This window comes from Dromiciops gliroides, chromosome 5, assembly GCF_019393635.1.
Source record: "Dromiciops gliroides isolate mDroGli1 chromosome 5, mDroGli1.pri, whole genome shotgun sequence".
NCBI classification, from domain to species: domain Eukaryota; kingdom Metazoa; phylum Chordata; class Mammalia; order Microbiotheria; family Microbiotheriidae; genus Dromiciops; species Dromiciops gliroides.
The window spans coordinates 69462680-69487910 of NC_057865.1; the positions used below are offsets into that span (position 1 = coordinate 69462680).

General features: G+C 35.9%; 1 protein-coding gene across 1 annotated transcript in view; it reads right to left on the reverse strand.

Moving 5' to 3' along the window:
• Positions 1-970: 970 nt before the first annotated feature.
• ARHGAP12 (Rho GTPase activating protein 12) overlaps positions 971-25231 on the reverse strand; it is a 131686-nt gene continuing 107425 nt past the window's right edge. The window contains 13 exon segments of the mRNA XM_043967221.1: positions 971-3411; positions 3948-4050; positions 4341-4475; positions 5200-5277; positions 6884-6982; positions 14956-14979; positions 14982-15018; positions 15020-15064; positions 15884-15894; positions 16855-16954; positions 21231-21329; positions 22889-22936; positions 22939-22992. Coding sequence (XP_043823156.1) covers positions 3237-3411; positions 3948-4050; positions 4341-4475; positions 5200-5277; positions 6884-6982; positions 14956-14979; positions 14982-15018; positions 15020-15064; positions 15884-15894; positions 16855-16954; positions 21231-21329; positions 22889-22936; positions 22939-22992 — 1008 coding nt within the window. The 3' untranslated portion in view covers positions 971-3236.

A 25231-nucleotide genomic window follows, 5' to 3' on the forward strand; every position in this document is an offset into this window, starting at 1 on the left:
ACTCCTAAGGCTTTGCTAGTCGCACAATGCCTCATTAGGCATTCTGCACCTCCCCCTTCTCCAGAGCCCTGTGTCTGACTCTGCTTGGCTGGAGTTTATGGCTTGTTCCAATAGGCTGCTGCTAGGTTTGGGGGTGGTAGTTTCTTTTTGATTCCCAACTAAAGTTTCAAGTAAAAGAACTGAATTAATTACATTACGATAGAATAAATGTAGGGAGGAAAAATGACTCCCCAATCCCCCCAAACTGATATATAGGCAAATTTATATACAAGCCACCTTTATCAAAAACTACTCTTAGTAGTTAAAAGAGTTTTTATAAAAGCAGATTTTATTCTAGTGGAATTGGAGACTAGAGTTCAGGAGGCTATTGTACTCATAAAATTAATTTTCTTCTCTTTTCCAGTTCTCCATAGAAACTAGTACTTGAATCTGGACAATTTGAAACTATAGTTTTGAAGCAACTGGGACTCAAAAAACAACACAACCACTTCAAACTAAAGCCTGTAGGAATCTGCAGAACTAGTCATCACTGGCAAAGAAGTGCTTACTTTAAAAGCTAATTACTAACTGAATTTTTGAAATTTTGAATGTAATTTCAGAGGAACATATTTTTTCAAGAGACAGAAAGATGCCCCCAGACATGTACCTTATAACATTTGAGCTTAGCTATATCAATGCAGAGTTAAATACAGATAATCTTGAAAATATTTGTTTTGCTCTTTTCCTAAGAATTATTATGTAAAGACTTGTGTAATTCTGAGGCATTATGTCACCAAATGATTAATACTATCAGGTAAAAATAGTTAAATCCCTTTGATATATGCAATATTTTAGAGGAAAGACATTTTCTTCCCTGGTGATACATTTAAAATCATCTTTCTTTTCCCATTGGTTTTTTTCATGCCTTTAAAAAATGTAAAACCAAATTTAGATTCGTTGCCATTTTAAGAAAAGAATCATAAACTGAAATTTTACTGATAACAGATTTTTGCTTTTAGTATGTTTTCTACTACAAAATGAAACCCTCTTGGTCAGAACACATATATTACTAGTTTGGTGCTTTACCAATGAAAGTGACACTGGCAATTTTTAATTCACAAAGGATTAAACAGAGAAGACATTCATTGTACATACAATATTACAATAAAACAGATTAGCTGTGGAACAATGAACACCAAGACAAAACATACATACACAAACAAGAATCACAGGACAATTGTACCTTTTGATCTCCATAGTATTTCTATGGCTACAGAGAAAAAAAAATGCTTTAAGTCTCACATTGTTTTCCTAATCTGAAACTGCTATGGAGTCCTAACACTCCTTGTGCCATTAAATACAACTTTTGCAAATAAGGAAGGCTGAGAGTTGTCTCGCTTCCCTCTTCCTTGGAACAATCAGTTATATGACAGTTAGGAAATAATCTGGCTTATGTAACCAATTCCACATGTTCATAATGACAAATACATTATTTTCACTATTTAACTCAGGTGGAAGGTTTTTAGAAAGAATAACAGCAAAAAATCCACCTCCCCCCAAACCATCCTGTAAATTAATACAACATATCTGTTTATAAATCAGAACAGTTTAAAATATTAGGACATTAAAAATGGAAGGGTATGAGATGGGGGAAACAGTGATATTTACCACAGGAAATACCAGTTTCAACTGATATAAAAACAGAAAATTGAGGTATAAAGCATGCTTGCAAGTTCAACAAATAAAATTCATGCAAATCTGTGATGGAAAAAAATCTCTAAATATTTTATATTTTCTTTATTCAGATTAGACATCTCATATATAGCAGTTAGTCTAGAAAAATACATTTTTAAAAAAAATCTCCAGCAGACCATGCTCCCTGTCACAAAATCTTCCCAAACCTGTTTTATCATACAAGTCAATCTACATTAGTAATGTAAAAAGAAATTCTCCAAGTTAGCAATCTCATTTTCCATTCAACAACCAGCCAATTTACACATGGGCTTCTACTACTATACTGTAGAGTTAGAATTCTGTAATACGTTTTCTCAATGTATTCTGTACACATTAAATAACCTAAAAGGCTCCTCATGTAGTGCATTAACCATTTAGCAAGCCTATTCAGTATTTTTCCAGTACCATTTGCATTACAGTGATTTGCCTGCAAATGTAATTATAATCTAAAAGTGCACACAGTTAGCTTTCCCAAATAATAGCCTGTTTCTTGGAGGAAACCTAATATTCACTGGAAGGATTACCTATAGCTAATATAACCATGATTAGAAATGTATGACTAGAATGTACTTTGAAACTATACAACACAATTATGTACATAAGCTGAAGGTCATTAGGTCTTTAGCCTATATTTACAATCAAATGAGTTCACCACCACAGGGTCCTATCAAGAACTCAGTATGGCAGTAGATAGAGTCAGCATTTAATCAGGATTATTAGCGGTAATTCAGAATAGCACACAAGGTAGGCCAAGAAATACCTTGAACAACTGACTTATGATAGAGAAAAACTCCAGTATGTCACAGAAAATACCCTTTGATGGATATCCTTATGAGTTCAGTGTCTGAAGTACTATTAGCACGCTGCTCTATCAAGCAGCTAAGACATCCAGTTTGGATGCTGTGCAGCAGAGTAAAAGACAGCAAGCCGTAATCAAAGGATTATATCTGGGGAATTGTAAACTACACTGACCACTGTGAGCACTGGCATTAGACTGACAGCTGGCCACTGCATGCAGAAATCCTGGAAAGGGAATACATAGGTTTCAAAAACGGATTCATTTTATTTTGCTCAAAATGCCCTGAAAGAGTTCTCAAAGTAACCAATAGTGGGTATTATCCTATCAAGTGATGAGCCTAAAAATGAGGAAAAACAAATCCAGACCATTCAGTCTGGGATCACCCTTAATCTTAGCTTTCTCTCCAAGAAATCCAGTGTATATGCCTATGCTAGAATTGCAAATTTTAATTTCAACACAAGTTTAGAGCGTAAAACTCCAAAATAGTCAATGAAATAAAATCAGATAATAAAAAATGTCAACTTGCAATAACAGCAACAAACATGGGGGCTTAAACACACCCTGACCCTCCTCCTCCCAGCCGTCCTTCCCCCTGCCCTCCAAAAAAAGTGCAAAATCATTGAGCTGTTGGCTTGGTCCACAAACATAATACATTGTGTACAAAGATTTGCAATCTGATGGATTCTGACTCCCAATTCTTCCCTGGTTCCGTCTCCAATAAGACTCAGCGCCCGAAAATGGAGTTCAGTTCCAGAAGAATTAATTCCACAATCTGATTTTGGTATACAGTATGAACTGCTATGTTACCAGTCTCTTTCTCTGGCTTTAACAGAGTGGGACCAAAAACAATTGCTACACTCTGATAGGTCATTCGGTTTTTTTCTCCATTTTCTACAACTCTGAGGAAGAAGAAAACAAAAAAATTTTTTTTCAGAAATGGCAACATGTTAAGAAAAAAACAACAGGAAATGGAGGAAAGTTTTATTCCAAATGTATTAAAAGGACAGTAGTTTTCATCTGTAAAACAAACTAATATTACTGAGCCAAACACAAATACTATATATTTATTCAAGGTAGCTATTCAGTCACATGTGACTATTCTGGGTAAGGAAAACTTGAGTGTATAGCTATAAACACTCTCAAAGAAATATTTTTCAAGTATAGCATTTTAGTCACTATTTTAAAAATTAGAGAACCCTTTCCTGAATTGGGCCTAACTTCAAGACACGGGTCTCGCAAAGAACATTTTGTTCATTTCATGCTATGTTTTAAATTTAAGAGAGGAAGAAAAAGGACTGCTTCATTTTTTTTTCCCAGCATGGAAGTGTTCCTAGTATCAGAAGTAAAAGTTAACTCTTCCATAACCTTAGTTTAGGGGAAATCAACAGCACCTCATTTTCTAAGATTTGTCTCCCCTTAATGGGGTGGTGCTTACCTTTTGAGGTGTCTGAAAAGAACCTGCATGGTGTCTTGATTTGGCTTTGGCAACTGTTTAATTAAATCTCTGACAGCACCAACTCGCTGTCTTGGTTCTTGTTCTGAAAAAGACAGAAACTAACTGAAGATTTTGTAGCTAATCCTTAAGGAAGTAAAAACAGTGGGGGGGGGGGAGGCAGAGGTGGGGGAGGAAGAGGAGGTGGCAGGGAAGCAGAGAACTGGTCATTCAGCAATATACAGTGTCACCTAGTGGTCATATTTTAAATGGCTGAAATTTGAAAATTCTTTTATGAAGTTTAAATCTGGGAAAGATACACAGATGATAAATCCATTTCTCATAGAACTAGTAATTACTGCTCTTTATAAGTCTCTGAATGTATTTTATACTTACTAATTGCATTAACAAAATCATTAAAATGGTTAAATGTAAAAAGAGGCTCCGGTAACTCTCTAAAAAACATTTTGAGTGCTCCAGTGATGACATGGATATCTTCCCATTTACTATCATTCAAATCCAATTTCTCATCTGGAAGAAAATAAGAACCTGAATGAATTTATTTTAAAAAGTTACAGAATTGTTCCTACCGTCTGACTCAGGGATCCCATTACTGGGTTTATAAAGAAGGCTACTGAGAATAAGAGCCTTATTATAGGGAAATGTTCACAGAAGCATTATGTGTAACCCCTAAAAACTGGGGGAAAACTGTGTGTCCAATGACTGGATAGTGGCTGAAGAAAGGCAGTATGTGAACATAATATCATATAGAACTACAAACAATTCAAAGACATTCGAGTAGACTTGAATGAAGTGACACAAAGAGAACCAAGGGGAACAAAGCAAAACACACTATTATGCAAATGAAGACAACTTTAAAGGGCAACAAAACTCAGCTCAAAACCACTGGACATCACTGTACTAGCTTTTGAAGCGCAGACCTTTTTCTTTTCAACATGGAGAGAACTACTCCAGTGTCAAGTTACACAGACAATCAGTCACAACCACTATCGATGCTATCTTATTGAACTGCTTCCAGGGATTATACATTGTGGATGATGCTTCCAGTACATATGCAGGAGGTATTAAAACAAAATTTATCAATTAATTTTAAAACTATAAATTCTATAAAAATCATTTAAACCAACTCCACTAAATTAATATCTGTTTTGGCTAGAAGCAAAAGTAAAGATGGTAATTTCCCATTATAGGGCATGTCACTGCCGTACATGATATACAACAACAGTATACTTACCATGATTAACTGCAAATCTTAGTTTCTGTATCACTGCAAGATTTCCACTTACTCTGTATATCCCATCAATATCCAAACCTAAGAAACAGATGGAAAATGTGTTTGAAATTCCACGTAGGGGTTATGTTAAAAGGGTCATTTGTCTCTCTGGGTTGTACTGTCCTGATTTTGAAAATTAACCATTAACATGAGCCTAAATAAAATTTAAGAAGCAAATACTTGAACTAAATGGATTTGGGGGGGGGGGCCAACTTTTAATTTAAAAACTGGCCTTAGTTTGTAAGGAAAAAATTTTACCTGTTAACAGTAGTCCTTGCTGATTAACAACTACCAAAATGTTCAATTTCGTAAGAAATAATCTAAGTTAATGTTAATAAAACAGTGTAATTTTAACATTTAATACTCCTGCTCTCCAAGTAGATGATATCAACTAGTCCCTTAAACACTTACTATATACGCCAGGCTCTGTGTTAAAGGACACAAAGAAAAGAAGTTTTTGCCCTCAAGGAGCTTACGGTATAAGGGGGGAGACAATACACCAACAACTATGTGTAAACAAGATACACACAAAATGAACTGGAAACAAAGAGCCATTTGAAAATTTGAGAATGTAACTGTCACTAATAATAAATTTAAGATAAATTCCTAAACAACTCTAATTACTATTAGGCTGACACCTAAATATATACATTTAGTCTATAAAATTTATCAGACTATCCTTAAAATATAAACACATATATCATGCATATAAATTACATTATATATATATATATATATATATATAAAATATACATATGTCCCACCTCCTGTTCCCTGAAATAGTGTCATAGGAAAGATATGTTTTGACTTTCAAATTTCATTAAATCAGGAAACCAAATAAATATGAGAAGAGTTGAATTATTTGACAGAAGAGCTTTTATGATTATACTTAGATCACTCTTCAAATTTACACAATTAAACCGAACAAATTAAAGCATTTTAAGGCTTTGCCAGGAACATTTTACTCCACTGTTAAGCATTTAACATTAGGATTTATGGGAAAACTTAGTATTACTATTGTCATAATGAGAAGAGTTCAAAGGTTGATGAGATACTGTCAAGAATTAAAGTGGTAAGAATGGAATAGTTCATCTGTGCGTGTTATTTTTGCTATTCTATTGGTATAATCAATTAATAGAGATACCTTCAATGTACTACCACTAAGCCTAACCAAGATCCTTATACAAAAAGTAGGAAATGAAATCAACATAGAGGTATATTAAATTTCATAATAAACTAAACTATGCCAAAACATGTTCCCCTCAGTAAAATGACCTACACTTATCGGCCACAGTCAAAGCAGTCCTCCACAGTTAACCTCATCTTCACTTTCCTCATTTGAAGTGCCTGCCAATTCAGACCCACTTCAAAGGGTACCGCATATTCCATAAATCATTTACTGAGTATTCAATATCTATCTGTACTCTGTTTAGCTTAAAACAAGTGCATTCATACTAAAGGTTCATACTTTTGAGTGCCAAAACAATTCCCATCACAGGACCTAAACCTACTCTCTTTGTAACTGAAATAAAATTTAAGGCAGCACCCTCCCCATACCCACTTGACAAATTCCCAAAGATTATTGTTTTGATTACAAAACAATAGTTGCTAGGTTATCTTATTTTAAATAATTTTTTTTTCCTACCGTGTTCCTCAACATGCTCGATGCATAACTTTACAAACTTTGGCACTGTGCTGTTCTCTTTCTGACACAGATTTGCAAGATTGGAACCAAAAACCTGATCTGAAACACAAAAGAAAAGGGCAATTTCAAAAAATATATGTTGTTCCAATAATAAAATAGCAATCTGATCCAAAATCAAGTGTATGAAATTAGTAAAATTATGAAAATAACAAAACTTTCAAAGATTGATTTATTTCATTTCAAATATTCCAATGCACTTTCCTAATTCCAATTATTCAGCAACAAGACAAATCTCTTTTATGAGTAAAAAAAGGGAAAAGGACACACATGTACAAAAATAATACAATAATATTTATTGCCATAAACAGCAACTCTTTTTGTGGTGGCAAAGATAGGAAATTGAGGGGCAGCTAGGTGGTACAGTGGATAAAGCACTGGCCCTGAATTCAGGAGGACCTGAGTTCAAATCCAGTCTCAGACACTTGACACTTACCAGCTGTGTGATCCTGGGCAAGTCACTTAACCCTCATTGCCCTGCCCCCCACCCAAAAACCCCCCAACAAAAATGATCCTGGCTTTAGGGGCAGCTAGGTGGCACTGTGGATAAAGCACCAGCCTTGGATTCAGGAGGACCTGAGTTCAAATCCAGCCTCAGACACGTAACACTAGCTGCGTGACCTTGGGCAAGTCACTTCACCCTCACTGCCCCACAAAAACAAAACAAACAACAAAAAAAAAGATAGGAAATTGAGGGGATGAGAACAAGTTGTGGTATATAAATGTAATGGAATACTATTGTGCCATAAGAAATAGTAAGCAGGCAGATTTCAGAAAAACCTGGAAAGACTTACATGACCTGATGCTGAGTGAAGTGAGCAGAACCAAGAGAACATTGTACACCGCAACAGCAACAGTGTACAATGATCAACTATGATAGACTTAGCTCTTCTCAGCAATATAATGATTCAAACCAATTCCAAAAGACTCCTGATGGAAAAATGCTAACCACATTTAGAGAAAGAACTGATGGTGCCTGAATGTAGATCAAGGCATACCATCTTCACTTTGGTTTTTTTTTTTTCATGTTTTTTTTTCCTTTTGTTCTGTTTCTTTCACAATGTGACTAATGTGGAAATATATTTTATATGACTGCACATGTATAAACTATATCAGATTGCTTGCCATCTTGGGGAGAAGAAAGGGAAGAGAGGAAGAAAATTTTGGAACTCAAAATCTTATTAAAAATGAATGCTGAAAATTGTCTTTACATGTAATTAGAAAAAATAAAATACTATTTACACTTTAAAAAATTAAGTTGTGAAGAGATGCAAAAGCTCAAATATCAGTAATTTTGATATAGGAATTATAAGGCTAATGTGTGGATAACAAGCTGGAATGTGTTTTTGGTTCATATCTCAGATTTTTAAAATTTTGAATTAATTAGAAGAAGCTTAAGCTTTCCTAGGAAATTAATTCATTTATTCATAGCTCAAAATGTTCATAAGGATATTTCTAGCATTTTATTTAAGTTATTCAACTAATTAGTTTAATTCTCTACAAAAGTTTTTTCCACAGTCCCTCCTAGTAAACTCATTTATGCTTTACATGAAACATAATTGAGATAATGATGGTGTACCTCTATTAAGGAAGGAAATAAAGTACCAAAGACACAGTCCTTATTGGAAATTACATAATCAGAGACAGAACTAAAATAAAAGATTAGGTGTTCTAGGATATAAGATAAAATGAAATAGTCATGCTAGAAATTTATTATAATAATAGCAGAAATAAGGCCCAATTAAGAATAACAAGACTACCATCCCTACCAAAGTATGTAGCTGAAAGGGTCTTAGGGAATAAAGATGGGAAGGTAAAGATTAGATTATGGTTAGAGGAAGGGATTCAACCTATGCTCAGGCTGAAAAATGTATTAGGGAAATGGGGGAGTGGGGGGGGGGGAGAAGAGGACGCAGGGGTTTGAAGGAGTAGTGGTAGAAGGTTGCCTGAGAATACAAATTGCAGCTGTCCATCAACATTCGCAGGGCTTAGGGGTACAGGACACCTGTCAGTGTGAAAAATTGAGAATAACTCTGGGCCCTACCCCAAACATGTATTCTTAATAATTGTGATACTATTTATTTAACACAGAAAACAACACACTGCACCTATATAATAGCTGCAATTTCTGCAGGAGACAGATTAGTATCCTGCACACTATACAGAGTGCTGTGCATAAGCTAGTGTAGCTGGATTGAGAAAAATCACTCCAGTGAGTCTGGATGGTAGAGAGATAAAGAGGAGGTGCTCCCAAAGAGAGTGTGCAGGCCCGTACTTCTTTCACACACTGAAACTTTTAACAAAATTTAACTGTTTATAATAAATTCATGTATGTATATTTATGGTAATAAGTGACAAAGATTAATAATATGTAGTATTTGTGCATTTATGACTTAATTTTTAAAGTTTTCTTTACATACACACGTTATCTGCAATTTTCTATAGTATGCCGTAAATCTCCAAAAATTCTCATTTAATTATCAATGGCCAACCCACAGATAACCAAAACTGTGAATGTGAAACCCATGCAAGTGTTTTTATCTTAAGTTGAGAAAAGCAGCCAACTCTGCTTAGAATAGTTTGTTTAGCTTCATTGATATTTTATGTTTAACATGGCTAAATTTTCATAGAGAAGCCTTCTCACGCAGGGTAGGTTTTTAAGGTTATAATTGCTTTTTCAAACTGCAAAAAATCTTTTTAAATGAGGAAACATAGAATAGTAGAAAGTGGCTAACCTTGAAATTAGGTGTCCTGAGTTTGATCACAGCTCTCTCACTACCTGAGTGGGGAAGTCACAATGTCTCCTAGGCCTAAATTGGCAGATTTTTCATCTGTGGGGGTTAATAACATTCACACTATTTGCTACCTCATAGTGTTGTAAAGTACTTTGTAAAGCTTAAGGTGCTGTAATAAACTCAATTATTATTAATTTTAGGTTCTCGTAAGATATATTAACAGCTAATTCAGGTGATTCAAACTGAAATTATTCATAATACTGAGAGAAGAACCCTGAAAAGGACTTAAAAGAACCATGAAATCCTGAGCAAGGGAGGATTGAAAGACTTGAGAATACTGATGGTCTTTTCCTCATTCCATCCAATTAAATGTTAAAAAACAAAGGTGGAAATGGAGAAATAAATGGCTATGTTGATGCTGTTTAAGAACACCTTGGCTTTCTCATTTGCAGCTTAAAGTCAATTCCAATTAAATAACTATTTAATAATAGACAGCTGTGATACAGAGAATACTGCTACTACATTGGAGGCTACTGGAATGGCATTCTCTATAGGATAAGAATGGACAATGGGAGAAAATAAAACTTTATTTGGGCAATGAGACTTAACCACTTGAACAAATCGTTAAACTGAAAGTAGAGGGAAAGGGAGTAAAATATCTAGATAAATAATATACATTTGGACACAATGGAAGACACTGAGTATGACAATTAATAGCTGGGAATATGAGCAATATTTCACAGAAGAAAAAGTGGGAAGAGAGCAACACTGGCTCTTCAGTTATGTTTCCTAACGTGCAAAAAACAGGCAGCAAACTAAGTAAACCTAAAGACTTCAGCTCTGGGAAGTCATGGTGTCCTAGGTTGAGTGAGATGGGAACCCTAACTAGAGTGTTCCTTACTGAGGGAAGGGCATAGCCAGCCCTTTTCTCACCATCTGTTCTCCTGTGCACCATTCCTACCATCAGACAGTTCTCAGCTTTCGAACTGCAACCTGGGGGCCTGCACTGCCCAGAATGGGGCCCTGGGTACAAGCCCTAAAGAGAACTATTGGTTCTCTATGGAGCCAACTCCAGCTAGCATTACTACTGGAAGGGTGCATCAATCAACTCCCTAATGGCTCTACTTACCACCTTGGTGACTTCCCAAATCATAACAACCCATCCCCATCGCCTTTCTCTTGTCTACCCATTAGAACATAGGTTCCTTAAAAGCAGAACAATCTTACTATTGCATTTATATTCCCTAGCACCTGACCACACAGTAAAGTCTTTAATAACTGCTCATTCATTCGGTCAGTCCACAGAAGGCACCTTCTGGATAATAAAGGTAGCAAACTAGCACTAGAGGTCAAAAAGACATGTGTGTCAATACACAAAATTTCTGAGAAGGGATAAATGGTAAAGAACGTTTGGGTGAGGATAAAAAGGGCAGAGAAACAAAGTGGTACTGTGAAGTATAAAACAGAATGCCAGGTCAGATGGGGGAAAGGGTGGTAAGATTCTGTTAAAACTTGTACAGAGGTAAAAAAGAAAATAATGAACTTCAGTTACCTTCTTTACTCAGAAGTCACATTCCCCTTAAAGAGTCTAAAGGACACTGTTTTTCTGTGGCCCTTTTCATAATAAGCAGTTAATGATGAAAAAGGTGGGAAAAGTGATTTCTGTGTAAAAGAATAGATCTGTATTAACTATAAAAAAGATGCTAAAATATTGCTGCCGATATTTTGATCTCTAATATAAATAGGAAAAGAACTCTGTTTGAACATATATTGCTAATGTTTATGTGTGGAGAAACAACCTTCATATGAGATTTGAACAGTTTTGGGGAGAAAATGATCCAAGATGTGAAGGGAGGGCTTAGATCTTGTGTCAACAATGTGGAATAACACCTTGTGATGGAACACTTTAATTCTATAAAGAAGATCTTTTACTTATTAAAAATGGAAACATGAATATAAACAAATGGTTTTAGGGTACCACCAATAATACAACAATACATATAAATTTTTGCTTACCTCTGGCCTTTCCCAATCTTTTATTACCTGAATCCCTGATAGGATTATCACCTCCCTTAGCAAAAAGCCCTCTCCTTTTCAGTGCTTACTTCTATCTACCATAGATGCTCCCCTCCCAGTCACTATTCTCAGCTTCTTCCCATGCCCTCAGAAAGCTGCCAATTTACTGCTAAATTCTCTCCCCCCTCCCCTTTTTCGAGCTTTTGCATCTGATACTTTTCATTCTCTGGCACTAAGCAATTGGCTGTACCCTGCAGTTCATTTTCTAATATTCCCTGATTGACAGATTCAGGAATTGAAGGCTATCCAGAAAAAGGCAACCAGGATAGTGATAGATAGTTCATGAAACTATGTCTTATGAGGATCAAAGTGAGTGAGTGTACTTGGCCTGGGGAAGAAAAGACATGACAGCTGTTACAAGCTCCACTCTGAATGAGAATTCATTATAGGTATTATTTGTAATACATGCTACATGTGGTGTGCGCGCACTCGCGTGCTTGTGTGTGTATGTGTGTGTGTGTCTCCATGTCCCCTCTACTACTTTATTGGAGGGGCCTCAAAATAATAGGTGGAAATACAGGGAGGTAGATTTTCACACAATAGAAAGTACTTCCTAACAATTTTAACTGTTCAAACACACTAAAGTATTTATAAGCAGCATTTTTGTAAAAGCATAAGAAGTTGATGTTCTTCATCAGGGAGAGAAAAGTAAAACCTACTTGTCGCAAGGACATTTATCTTTTTACAGGGCTGGGAGACGGGATGTGGGCTATCAAAGTGGTACTGTTGAAGTATAAAACAGAATGCCCAGGTCAGGTAAGGGGAAAGGGTGGTAAGTTTTCTGATAAAACTTTGACAGAAGGGAAAGTGATGAATGTTAGAAAGGATGTGGAAAAACTAGGACACTAATTTATTGTTGGTGGACCTTGTAAACTGATCCAACATTTTGGAGAGCAATCTGGAACTATGCCCATAAGAGTTATTAAACTACTTATACTCTTTGACCTAGTTATAACACTACTTGGTCTATGTCTGAACCTCTATGTCTAAAAACGTTTATAGCAGCTCTTTCAGTGGTGGAAAAGAACTGGAAAATTGCAGGGATGCCCATCAACTGGGGAATGGTTAAATAGTTGTGGTATATGATTGTGATGGAATTCTTCCTTACTTAAGAAAATGAGGAATTCAACAATTTTAGAAAAACATGGTAAGACTTGCACAAAATACTGAAGAGTAAAATGAGAACCAAAAGAACATTGTATACAGTAAACAGCAATATTGTTTTTTTTTTTTTTTAGTGAGGCAATTGGGGTAAGTGACTTGCCTAGGGTCACAACAGCTAGGAAGTGTTAAGTGTCTGAGGCCGGATTGAACTCAGGTCCTCCTGACTCCAGGGCCGGTTGCTCTATCCACGGTGCCATCTAGCTGCCCCCCCCCCTTTTTTTTTTTTTGCAATATTGTTTTAAGAAAAACTTTGAACAAATAAGTTATCGTGATTATTTTAAATACCAAAATTAACTATATAAGGACACATAAAGAACGATCGCCTGTATGCAACCAAGAAAGAATTGATAAATAGAAGTATATATAGAATAATTTTACACATAATATGCCTACTTGTGTCTAATGGTAGCAATCTCTAGGTGAGGTGGGGAGAAAGAGGGAAAAAAACAAAAAAAATGTTCATAATATTTTTTATAGTTTTGGAAGGAATAGCAAGTTGTACATAGAAGATTTAGTTTCATATACAACCGGTTGTCTTTTATTGTACTATGTTACAGAAATGCTTGTTTTATTCCATAAATAAAAATAAAAAGACCTTTTATTAGATCTAGATGCCTCAATTTATTGTATGCTTTTTAATACCTTAGTTTTATATTTATTTAAAACTATTTTTTAAATTCATCATTTCAACTGAAAAACTATTTTCACATTCCAGACAAAGATGGTATTTTGGTTTTGATTTGGGCGTTTATTTTTGGCGGGGCAATGGGGGTTAAGTGACTTGCCCAGGGTCACACAGCTAGTGTCAAGTGTCTGAGGCCGGATTTGAACTCAGGTACTCCTGAATCCAGGGCCGGTGCTTTATCCACTGCACCACCTAGCTGCCCCAAAGATGTATTTTTAATTGTGTCATTAACTGTTCTATAGCCCCTTTCCTGGGACCTAGTAAGTGAGACCACACCCTCCCTCTACAGTCATTGCGGTTTCTGCATTCGCCTCCGCTGATCCACAGCCAATACTGGACTGATTTTTTTTTTTTTTTTTGCTCAATATTTAAAAGAGTTCCTCTTGCTGTATCTTTCCAAGAGCTGGGAGTTGGCTCTGTCCCTTTGATGGCCCCCAAGGAGCCTCTCCCTCATCCCTGTCTCCTGGGTTCCCTGTACAGTCATCAAATACCAAAGACTGTGTTCATTTAAGACCTACTAGAGGGCCCCAGGCATGAGTGCACTGCACTCTCTTACATTCTTGCCATGGTGTCAGGATCAGTTAGGACCTTTCACATTACTATTCTTCCCACCTCTAGCCAAGAGGTAATGATGGACTAGAACAAAGGTACAAAATGAGACAAGCATTCTTAAATGTGGCCAATGTGCTGATTTGTTTTACTTCATTATAACATAGGCTGAAAGAAGGGTTTCTACTTGGTGGAGTAAGAAAAGAGAAATGCTGGGTTTTGAATGAGTATGACAGGTATGGAAAAAAAGAATACTGTAAAAATTTTTTTTAAAGAACGCACAAAAGAAAACAAAAAAAGAAGTAAGATGGGATACAAACATGGACCAATTTAAACTATCTTACAAACCAAAATAACTATTATAGCTATCTTTTTTTTTAATTTAATTTTTTTTGCGGGGCAATGGGAGTTAAGTGACTTGCCCAGGGTCACACAGCTAGTAAGTGTCAAGCGTCTGAGGCCAGATTTGAACTCAGGTCCTCCTGAATCCAGGGCCAGTGCTTATCCCACTGCGCCACCTAGCTGCCCCCCATAACTATCTTATATATATATTATATATATTTATATATATATATATATATATTTATATTGTAGATAGATAGATAGATAGATAGTAGATAGATAGATAGATAGATAGATAGATAGATAGATAGATATGATTGTTAGATTGATAGATTACAGAAGTTTACAAGGCTGCCATTCACAAAAAGAATAATTTTAAAAGGCAGTTTCACTGATTCATTTTCATTTAAACTTTAGGTGTACTGGCTTGGAGATGGCATACTGAGAATCTCCCTTCTACGTACCTTTATTATAACCTTTTTCACGTCAGCTTGCAAAGTAGGTCGTCTAGTAAGAAACTTCTTCAAGATTTTTTTTCGTTTTTTTCTGCTCTGAAGAATCTATGCTCAAAATCTTTCATTGCTTATGGGGGAATAAACATTAGTGTTTAATAAAATGGTAACATTTTTTCTCAACAAACAAGACAATTCACCTAGCAATATAATAGTAACCTTACACTGAGTGAATAAGCCACACTAATTCACTTAATCTAACAAAAATTAGTGTGATTACTAGTACTAGAAGACAATATCCTCTAACTTGAAATTTAAAAGTCAAATAGCTGTCAGGATGAGCCAAAGTAAATGTGTTTGTGAACATTATACTGTACACGGTACTTTTGATTTGTTTCTGTGTCAGTGTTTGTAGGACAGGCAAAAATTACTTTTCTCATCCTCATCAGACTAGAAGACTTGTTTCACTGAGAAAATTATTGGGGTTTTAATTAAACTAAGTATTTCTTCAAGGGAAATAGGACAACTGGAAAGTTTTAAAGTTTAAAAATCATTTCATTCCTGAAGTTTTAACACATAGTACATTACTTGCATAAACTGAAAAAAATCTTAAAAGAAAAATTTCTGAAGATGACTGTGTATGCCCATAATTGGGAAAGTTGAGAAGTTGAGAGCATATCAAGAGAAATCCCTGTAGTTAAGCTACAACTTGAAAATAATAAAACAAATTATCCTGTGCATATTACTATATATTCACAACATAAGTAACAAATTCAAGGCAGAATGTGTATGGAACATGCATGAGGCCATATTTTCTAATCAATTAACTTGAACATTTAAAAAAAAAACAACTGCCTAAGTTAAAGAGGTTGGTCAATTCAAACTGAGCAAGTCCAGAAGTCACTATTTCATGGTCACTGCCAATGGCCTTCTTAATAACCTTTACACTGTCTGTGATCTTTGGATTCTGAAAAACAGTGGAGGAGGGTCCTAATAGATGCTACACTAAAGTAACTGGTCACAATGAAGGTACCTCCCATATTTGGTTTTCTATTTCCTATAAAAACCCAAAACCCCTTAGGACTGCTAAATGGGAATAAATGAGTGTACTAAAATTATACTGAATCCTTGACATTATCCTCAAGTATTTTTATAATGATTACAGTTTGGTCACCTAAAAGGTATCGAATATATAAAAGCAATCTCAATACTTCCTTCTAGAGTATCAAATCACAATTAATAAAAGATGTTCTAGATCTCCATTTATTGGACTGCTTCATGGGTGACTCTACATTCCAATCAGGTTCTTTGGTTACATTAGTAAATTTTGGATGGCTGAAGACTGACCCAAAGTTATATTATGGTAAAGTCATGGCATAAAGAAAAAAAATTCTTCGTTTAACTTGTAAACAAGCCAATCTATAACAACTAAAAACGATTGAGATCATTCAGATGAAACATTGTTTTAAGAAAAAAATCAATGGAAAATTAAGGGGAAAAGAGGACCTAATGTATCAAGATGGTTGCTTTACAGCTTTTTATAAAATTGTGAGAAGAAAATATACAACATATTTTTATAAAGTTGGAGGAAAAAACAGCATCATTAAAATTCAGTCATATCAGTCATGCTTGACTCTTGCTGACCCCATTTATGGTTTTCTTGGCAGAGCCCAGCTTATTTTATAGATGAGGAATTGAGGCAAACTGGGTTAAGCTTGTAAGCTACTAGAGTGAGCCAGATCTGAATTCAGGAATATGAGCCTCTGACTGCAGGCCTGGCCCTGTATGGCACTATGGCGCCACCTAGCTGCCCCACAGAACAATATACATTTGATCTAAAAACTAAGTATTTTTCTTAGTTAGGGAGAGAAGCTTATATATGGCATGACTGAAGGTAAATAAGCTCACAGCGGAGTTTTTTGGAGTCTTTATGGTCCTTTTCTTTGTCATGTTTTTCCCACTCCTGGGGATTCGGCACCTCCTCTTCAACGGCTTCATCATATTCAACGGCCTATGGATTAGAATTTCCCATGCGCATGTTAATTAAATATGGAATTTAAATCATTTTGCAACTCTACAAGATAAAACAACTGGCCTTTCTGTAAACCATCAGTAAAAAGCAATGACGGGCTCTTTACGATTGTGTTTCCCTGTTGTAGATAACACTGCGTGCTATCTTTCTGTACACACAAATGTGTGTCATGTGGATCAAGTTCTAGGGATAGGTTTGCACTGCTTTATTTCTATAGGGCCATATGTAACACTGAGCAATAGTGTCCAACTATGACGCAGATAGGAAGGATGTCATAAAATATTAACTGAAGGAACCTGCAAATTATCAGTTGATCCCTCTTATTTTCCACACAGGAATATGAAGCTCACAGAGTAAAAAATACGTCTTTATTTGCCCAAGGTCAAAGACCAAGTCAGTAGCACAAGCAGACCAGAACTCTCCGTACCTCTGCCTCTAGAACCAGTGGCTCCCTTCAGGAGCTGCTAGGTGTCACAGTTTATCATAGTATTGGAATTTGGAGGCAGAAGACTTGAGTTCAAATCCTCCCTCAGATACTTACTAGTCATGTGACCTGGGCAAGTCATTTTGATATCCCTTGGCCTTAGATATAATTTTCAGGACTGTGGGGAGTGACCTTCCATGTATTTCCTTTCCTAAAGAGCTACCAGTAAAATGACTGATCTGAGATGACAATTGTATGTCCCAGGTAGGATGTGATTGGGTTTTCTGGGCCTAAAGGTTGACTCTATGTAGCAGCACAGCGGGGTGTGCTAGTTTTTAAGATATGAATAACTTACACTTTAACATGACTAAAGGAAGATCTGGACGTAGCCTTTGGGCAGTGACTGCCTTGGGGAAGGCCACAGGCAGAAGGGCAATGAAAAGGCTTAGTAGCTCCCATTCATTGGTATTTCCGACAGACCTGTGATGTCCTCCCAAAGCACAGGCACTAACACATTCAGGCCTTCTCTCACCTTGTGTGGTTCATGTTCAGGCCCTAAATCTTCCAAAGGGAGGGGCCCTTCCTCTGCACCTCTTGACATCTCAAAGTAGCTATGAATGGGTACGAATGGAGCTTATGGAATGTCCGTCTGTTATCCTTTCCTCTCTATATACGACAAGCCCATACCTTCTTTCCCTACCACATACTGTTCTGAGATCAGAGTTGCAATTATTCATCGGTAATAAGCTACAGACTACATACACTTAGCATGCATCTTACTGACTTCAAAGGCAGAACTTATTTCCATTTTATTATTTCCAACTATTGCATTACTTCTTGAACTACTGATTTTTAGTTCAATATTCAATATGCAGGTTTCTTTTTTGCTTTTTAATTATTTTTTTCAAGTAATAAGTTTTTTACTTAATCTGTCCCTCCCACTACTCATCTACAATCCCCCAATTGAACAAGTAAAAAAAAAAAAAAAATCCCTCAGTATGCAAGTACACACAATATTACAAATATAAATTTAAATATAAATAAATCATAAACTCCCACATTAGCCATGTCAAAAAGTCTGTCTCTGTCTGTATATTAAGATGAACACATCTTTGTCAGGAGGTAAGGAGCAGGTTCATATTCATTCCTTTGGGCTCACAGTTTATCACTAATATTCAGATTCTAAGTCTTCCAAAGACATTTTTTCTCTGTGTCATCATTTTAGAAACTTCTCTTCAGTTCTCACTGACATCACTCTACATCAGTTCATAAAGGTCTTCCCAGTTTCCCTTGAAAGTGTTCACTTCATCACCTCTTATGAGGAAAAAGAACAAGCTGAGCTCCAATCCCTCATGTGTGTCGACATTGTGCTAAAGTGCTACCCCAAATAGGACCCTCACATCATCACATCTGATCCTCACAAAAACACTGGCAAGTGCATGCTCTTATTAACCCTATTTGACAATTGAGGAAACTTGGGCAGAAGTTAGTTAAAGTGACTAGCTCAGAGACTCACAGCCATTAAGTGTCTGCACCCAGATTTGAATTCAGGTCTTCCTGAGCTCTCTCCTCTGTGTCATCTAATATTCTATTATATCCACATACCACAGTTTGTTTAGCCATGCCTAATAGGAGTACACCTCCTTCCAATTTTGGGCTGTTGTGAAAAGAGTTGCTATAAACGTTTTTGTACATATAAAATCCTTTCCCTCTTTTTAAAAAAATTTCCCGACTTGATAATGAAGTGATGCATTATAGGCATGGATTTGGATATAATGTCAGATAAAGCTTCTTAGCTTGCTTAGTCTGTTGTTTTGTGTCAGGGAAAAAAAAAGATTTTTATTAGATGGAAAGAGGATTTTGAGAAATGACAAAGGAAGAAAATGTGAAATATATCAATAGAACACGAACATTTTTTTTTAAATTTCTTTGGGGTATAGGCCTACTAGTGGTATGGCTAGGTCAGAGAGTAGAGACAGTGGCTTAGTAACTTTCTGGGCATAGTTTCAGATTGCTTTCCAAAGAGCTAAACTAACCCAGAATTCTACCAACAGTGCCCAAACATACATATTTTTCCATATTTGTTATTTTCCTTTTTTGTCATCTTTGCCAGTCTGATATGTGTGAGGCATAACCTCAAAACTCTTATCATATATATATTTCTTCATAATGATTAGTGATTTTGAGCATTTTTAGATGATTATTGGTAGCTTGGCTTCCCCAATTATTTAGGTCTATATTTCTGTGAAGAGCATTCTATACTTAGATTTATACAGTTCCTAGATGAAACTTGGAAGATACACTACCAAATATTTCCTAACTTCTGTAATTATTCTGAATGGAATTTCTCTTTCTAGGCTCTTCTTATTAGATTTTACTGGGCAAAAATAGGAAAGTAGATGAGTTATATAGATTTATCTTGTATTATTAATGTGGCTTATTCCTCTTAGTAGACCAACCCTGCATTCCAGGTTTTAAACCCAAAATTTGGTCACAAGTATATAAAATCTCTCTAATATGGTGTTGTAGCTTACTTGCTGCTATATTTTATTTAAAATGTCTGCAACCCATGTCCACTAGGGAAGTGTTCCTTAGTTTCTCTTTCTCTACTTTCTCTCTTTGGTTTAGGTATCATGACCAGACTTTTATCACAAAAAGAGATTGGAAAGGGTGCCATCGTTTCTGTCATTGCAAATACTTTCATATGTTTGATTAGTAGTTCAAAATTTTGAATGCTTGATAGAATTCATCTGTGAATCCATCTTTTTTTTCTTTGGAGTTCATTTATGGCTGTTGTCAGATTTTTCCCCCTTCTAATACTGGATTATTTCAAGTCTGTCTTTTAAAAATTTTTTTTGTAAATATCTATTTCCCCACAGTTATCAATTCCATTAGCCTATAATTAGGCAAAATAATTCCATAATTCCTTCACTTCCTCTCCAACTTTTGTACATTCTTTTTCATTTTTGATATGAAGTTTGATTTTCTTCTCTTTTTTTTCTAAAAAAAAGCTAGTTAACTGTTTAACTATTTCATTATATAATTCGGTTTTAAAAAAACCAGCTCCTATTTTTATTTATCATTCAATGGTCTTAGTGCTTTCGATTTTATTAATTTCTCTCTCTTTTTTATAAGTAGGCATGGGTTCAGGGAAGGCTTGGGCCTAGTTTGGGACAGGACAGAGAGCGCCATACTGGATATCTGCCTAGAGCACTCCAAGTTCACTTTTCTGTAGCCACAAGGACTTGGGGATGTGGCTCAAGCTTTCTGGGCCCGGCCACCCTGGGGCTCAGATAAAAGGAATGATGGAACTGCCTGGAAGACTCCAGGGCCAGTTGTCTGGCTTCACCCTCCCCCACCTGGCTCTCAATTGCCTCCAGCAGCTTGTACTATTGCAGGACCTCCACAGATTCCCAGGGTCCTTCTGTGCATTCCTGGCAGACTGAGGCTCCCTAGCTGTTCCTCTATGCCCTGGTACAGTGTACTTTTCTAAGCTGATGGAGTGAGTGCTTATAGGAAATCATCTATCAACAATCCCTCTGTATGTTACTCGATGCTACAGCCAACTATTTCTCTGGTTATCAGTGATCATGTAAATGTATTTAGATATTGATGAGAATGATAATGTATTCATTGGTCTCTGGGAACTCCGAAACCAAATGGCAAGTGACCTTATACCTCTCTTTAGCAGAATATTCACAACATAAGACATAGTCCAGTTACAGCAGACATAGAACCTATGTGCACTGAGGAGTAAGGAGTGACTAAGAGATGCTGGAGAGGAGATTAAATCAATTTTGAAGTTATGATTTGCATAAATGAAATACATACCTGATTACTGATGGTAGAATTAAGAACTTTAATCCAGTCATTCATAAGGGTGTCGTTGTCACACTGAATTAACAATTCAGTTCCTTGACGTGTTTTTAGCTTGAGAGAGAAGGCATGTATAATTACATTAGTATTTTTAAAATATGCAAAAAGTTTAAAAAAAAAAACCCAATTAATTCTTTTATGAAGTCACCAATTAAGGCAATATCCATTTTTGTTCTTTCCATCCCCAGTGCTTCCCAGCAGACAATAGGTATTTAATAATTTGTTGACTAACTGATGTTATCTACGAAAATTGAGGGATAAGAACCATGAATTTTAAAAGGTTAGAAAAACTATATTAATTATTTTTTAAAGACTGAGGAACTCTATACAGATATAAAATTTCTTTTTGCAGGAATTTAATGCCTATGTTATTTTATAGGTTTTACAATCATGTCTGCCAACACATTGACATTGTTTATTCTATAATAACTTGGAGTAATAAAGTCAGATAATTAAGAACTCAATCTTCCTTTGCATATATACCAAATATTTGTTTAGGAACACAACATTAAGTTACAAAAAAAATGTCAGAATGTCCTTTAAGAATGAAAAGAGAAAAAAAAAGAATGAGAAATGAAGCCATGTGAATTTGTAAAGAAATAATAGCTTATGACATACTAATGTGTGAAGTTAGGAATTTTTTAAAGCTTAAATAATTATCCTTTTCTTTAAAAATGGATCAAGTTGGGGCAGCTAGATGGCGCAGTGGATAGAGCACCGGCCCTGGAGTCAGGAGTACCTGAGTTCAAAATCCGGCCTCAGACACTTAACACTTACTAGCTGTGTGACCCTGGGCAAGTCACTTAACCCCAACTGCCTCACTAAAAAAAAAAGAAAGAAAGAAAGAAAGAAAAAAAAAAAAGGATCAAGTTTTTGTGATTATGTCTTGGGGGTGGTGGGGGCAATGAGGGTTAGTGACTTGCCCAAGGTCACACAGCTAGCAAGTGTCAAGTGTCTGAAGCCAGATTTGAACTCAGGTCCTCCTGAATCCAGGGCCGGTGCTTTATCCACTGTATCACCTAGCTGGCCCTGTGGTTATGTCTTAAAAGCTGAAGAAATAAGAATCAGTGCCACATTATAAATTTAGTCTATGTTCTTCACAAGGGAAATTGTAGATGCTAAAATCCACATTTCTCAATGGATGCTATCCTGACCTTTCTGAAGAAATACTGACAGTGACATCATGCTACCCTTTTCTCCGGAGATAGATGGGATTGGGGGGGGGGGGGGGTTTAGTATTCAGATTATTCTCATCCAATTGTCTCTTATTAGAACAGTATCAGATAACAGGCATCCAAGCCCTGGTCAACCATAGTGGAGCATTTTCTTCTGTTACTGGTAGTTTTTTATTCTTGTTTATGTTGGTGGAGGGGGTGGGGTTAGGACCATGAAGGGATAATGTCTGCCACAGAAGGGGCCTTAATAAAGAATGAATCAACAATTTTGTAACCAAGTCCAAGATTCTGACCCATGAATTCTTTAAAAACTGAGTAGTGTTCAAAATAAAGCATTCACAGATGAAAACGATATTAAAATGAAGACTATATTTTCCAAATAACTTTTATTTTTAAAGACAGTTAATAGTCAAGATGTACTTAGAAAACTTAAATTACCTCATATACATTCTTTTTGCTGGACTTATCCTTTGAAGCCCAACTCAATGGTTGCATCCTTTGAGGTCCACAGTGAACTCCGGCTTAGACTGATTACCCCCGAACTTCAATTTAGAAAAAGAGAAACAAAACTTTTATTATATAGTAGTTCATTTTTAAGTCAGACTTTCTTCAAGTTCCCAATACTATTAATAAACAATGAAGCATAAGAAATATCTTCTCTTTTAAGACTGGAAATCACTGAACAGTATGGTTTCTAGTTATAGGTTTTACTTGTTAGTACTATGAATATCTCTAGATAAGTACAGTCAAAGCCACAAACAGATATAAAAAACAAAATCATTTAGTTCTGGGAAGGCTGTATTAGTCTAAAAGCTATCAAAAAAATGATATATAAAAATGAGGGGGCATACATTTTCTCCTACTTAAAACTTTAAAACAACATTTCAAAATTAAGTCAATATATTTACTATTTATCTCTGAAAACTAGTCAATCCTGAAAGCTTCAATTACAGAGTCGTCTTCTACTATTGAGAAAAATTCTCTAAGGTTTTCTATACAAGTCAGGGCACTTTTTCCAGATATATTGAAAGTTTGTTATTCCTCTAAAAAAGAAATTCCCTGAATTTTCACTAGGCTAATCGAAAACTTTTGAATGTCATTATAATAATTCAAATAGTGGCAAGGGCATTGTCTTTTTAAAAGAAATTTATAGTACTGATACTAAAACATTTTCTAATAAAATTCTTAACTTATATGTAATTGTCTAGACCCTGAATCCAAATTAATTCATGTGGTTGGTTTGGATTAGATATCCATGCTTTTATGACAACTTAGAAAGCATGCCACTATACAGATTTATTCATGAACATGGACTATTAACTAAGACATGAATATTCTACATATCAGTTTTTGTTCATCTTTTAGTACAAACTGACAGTCACTTATTTCACAATGTGTTAGCTGTCTAGTATAAGGTTGTCAGTTTCCTCGTGCAACTTTCCCAAAGTTTCTACTGCCAAGGGACACAATGAAGCTAAAATGGAGTATTATTCATCAGTTGTAAAGATCAAAGAACTGTCATGAAATGGAGCCACATAAATGTCTCTCTAAAAAAAATGTCTCTGTAACACACATTTTTACACTTAATAACTGAAGCAGGTGCACTAATTTCTAGGACCTAATACTTTATTCTGACACAAACTGCTGTCTCAAAATAATCAGACTGTCTTCACTGATATGATATGACCATCCTCAAATTGTAACGTCCACTATCAAAGTTCACTAAAATAATGACATACCCCTCTGGTTCTAGGGCTCAGTGTCCAATTTCTCAAACTATTCAGACACCAATCCTTTTGCCCAAACAAAGCTGCTAATTGTGGAGTTCTCTCAATCCATATAACATTCAATGTCTTTAAAAGATAACCAGTCCTTTCTGTACAACCTTCTCCATAAATTCATGTAGTCATAGGAACTCAAAAGACCTATGGCTGGCTTAAAAGTGAAGAGACAAAATCTTATTATACTAGCTACCATCACAACCCTCTTTAACAAGACTTTGCTGAAGTGGCTATGACAAATGATTCAGGGAATAACCTAACATTTTTCTTGCTGTCTCTCATACTCTACACTTAAGATTTGGGGCATCACAACTTCTCTTCAGCTCACTCTTACATACCACCAAAGTTCTAAAGCACACTCCAGAGCAACACCTCCCAGCAGCTTTCTAACCGTCCTTTAAAACTAAACACCTGAACACAAAATGACCCAGAAGCTGAGGGGAAAAACAAGATGGCGGCAAGGCCCAGGTGAGTCATCCCTGCTGGGATCATTGCCCTCCTCCTCACTGGTTGGCTCACAACCAGGAGGCTGGGCATCCTCTTTGGACCCCATGTCCAGCCCAGGACACTGGGATGTGAAATCTAGATATGTGCTCCTTATTATAACAAAATTCAACAACAACAACGACAACAATAAAATGATTTGAACTTCCTTCCAAAACGGCACCTATTCTACAGAAATTTGGTATCTTCTCTAGGAGCCCTTTGCAGATCGTGTGTAGTGTATTCCTATTCAGAAATAAATTAGATTAAATAACCTCTCCAGTCTCTCCCAATTCTGCATGGTCAACAAATACCTTACTTCGTTGGATCATAGATCGAGTCAGAAAAGACTAGAGGTCATTTAGTTCAACTCTTCTCTTATAGATGAGGGAATCAACGCCCACCCCTCTTGCCCCAATCTTAAGTGAGATAATATTTGCAAAGTGCTTAGCACAATGCCTGGCACACAGTAGGCATTTAATAAATGTGTTCCCTTTCCCTGTGATCCCACAGGTAA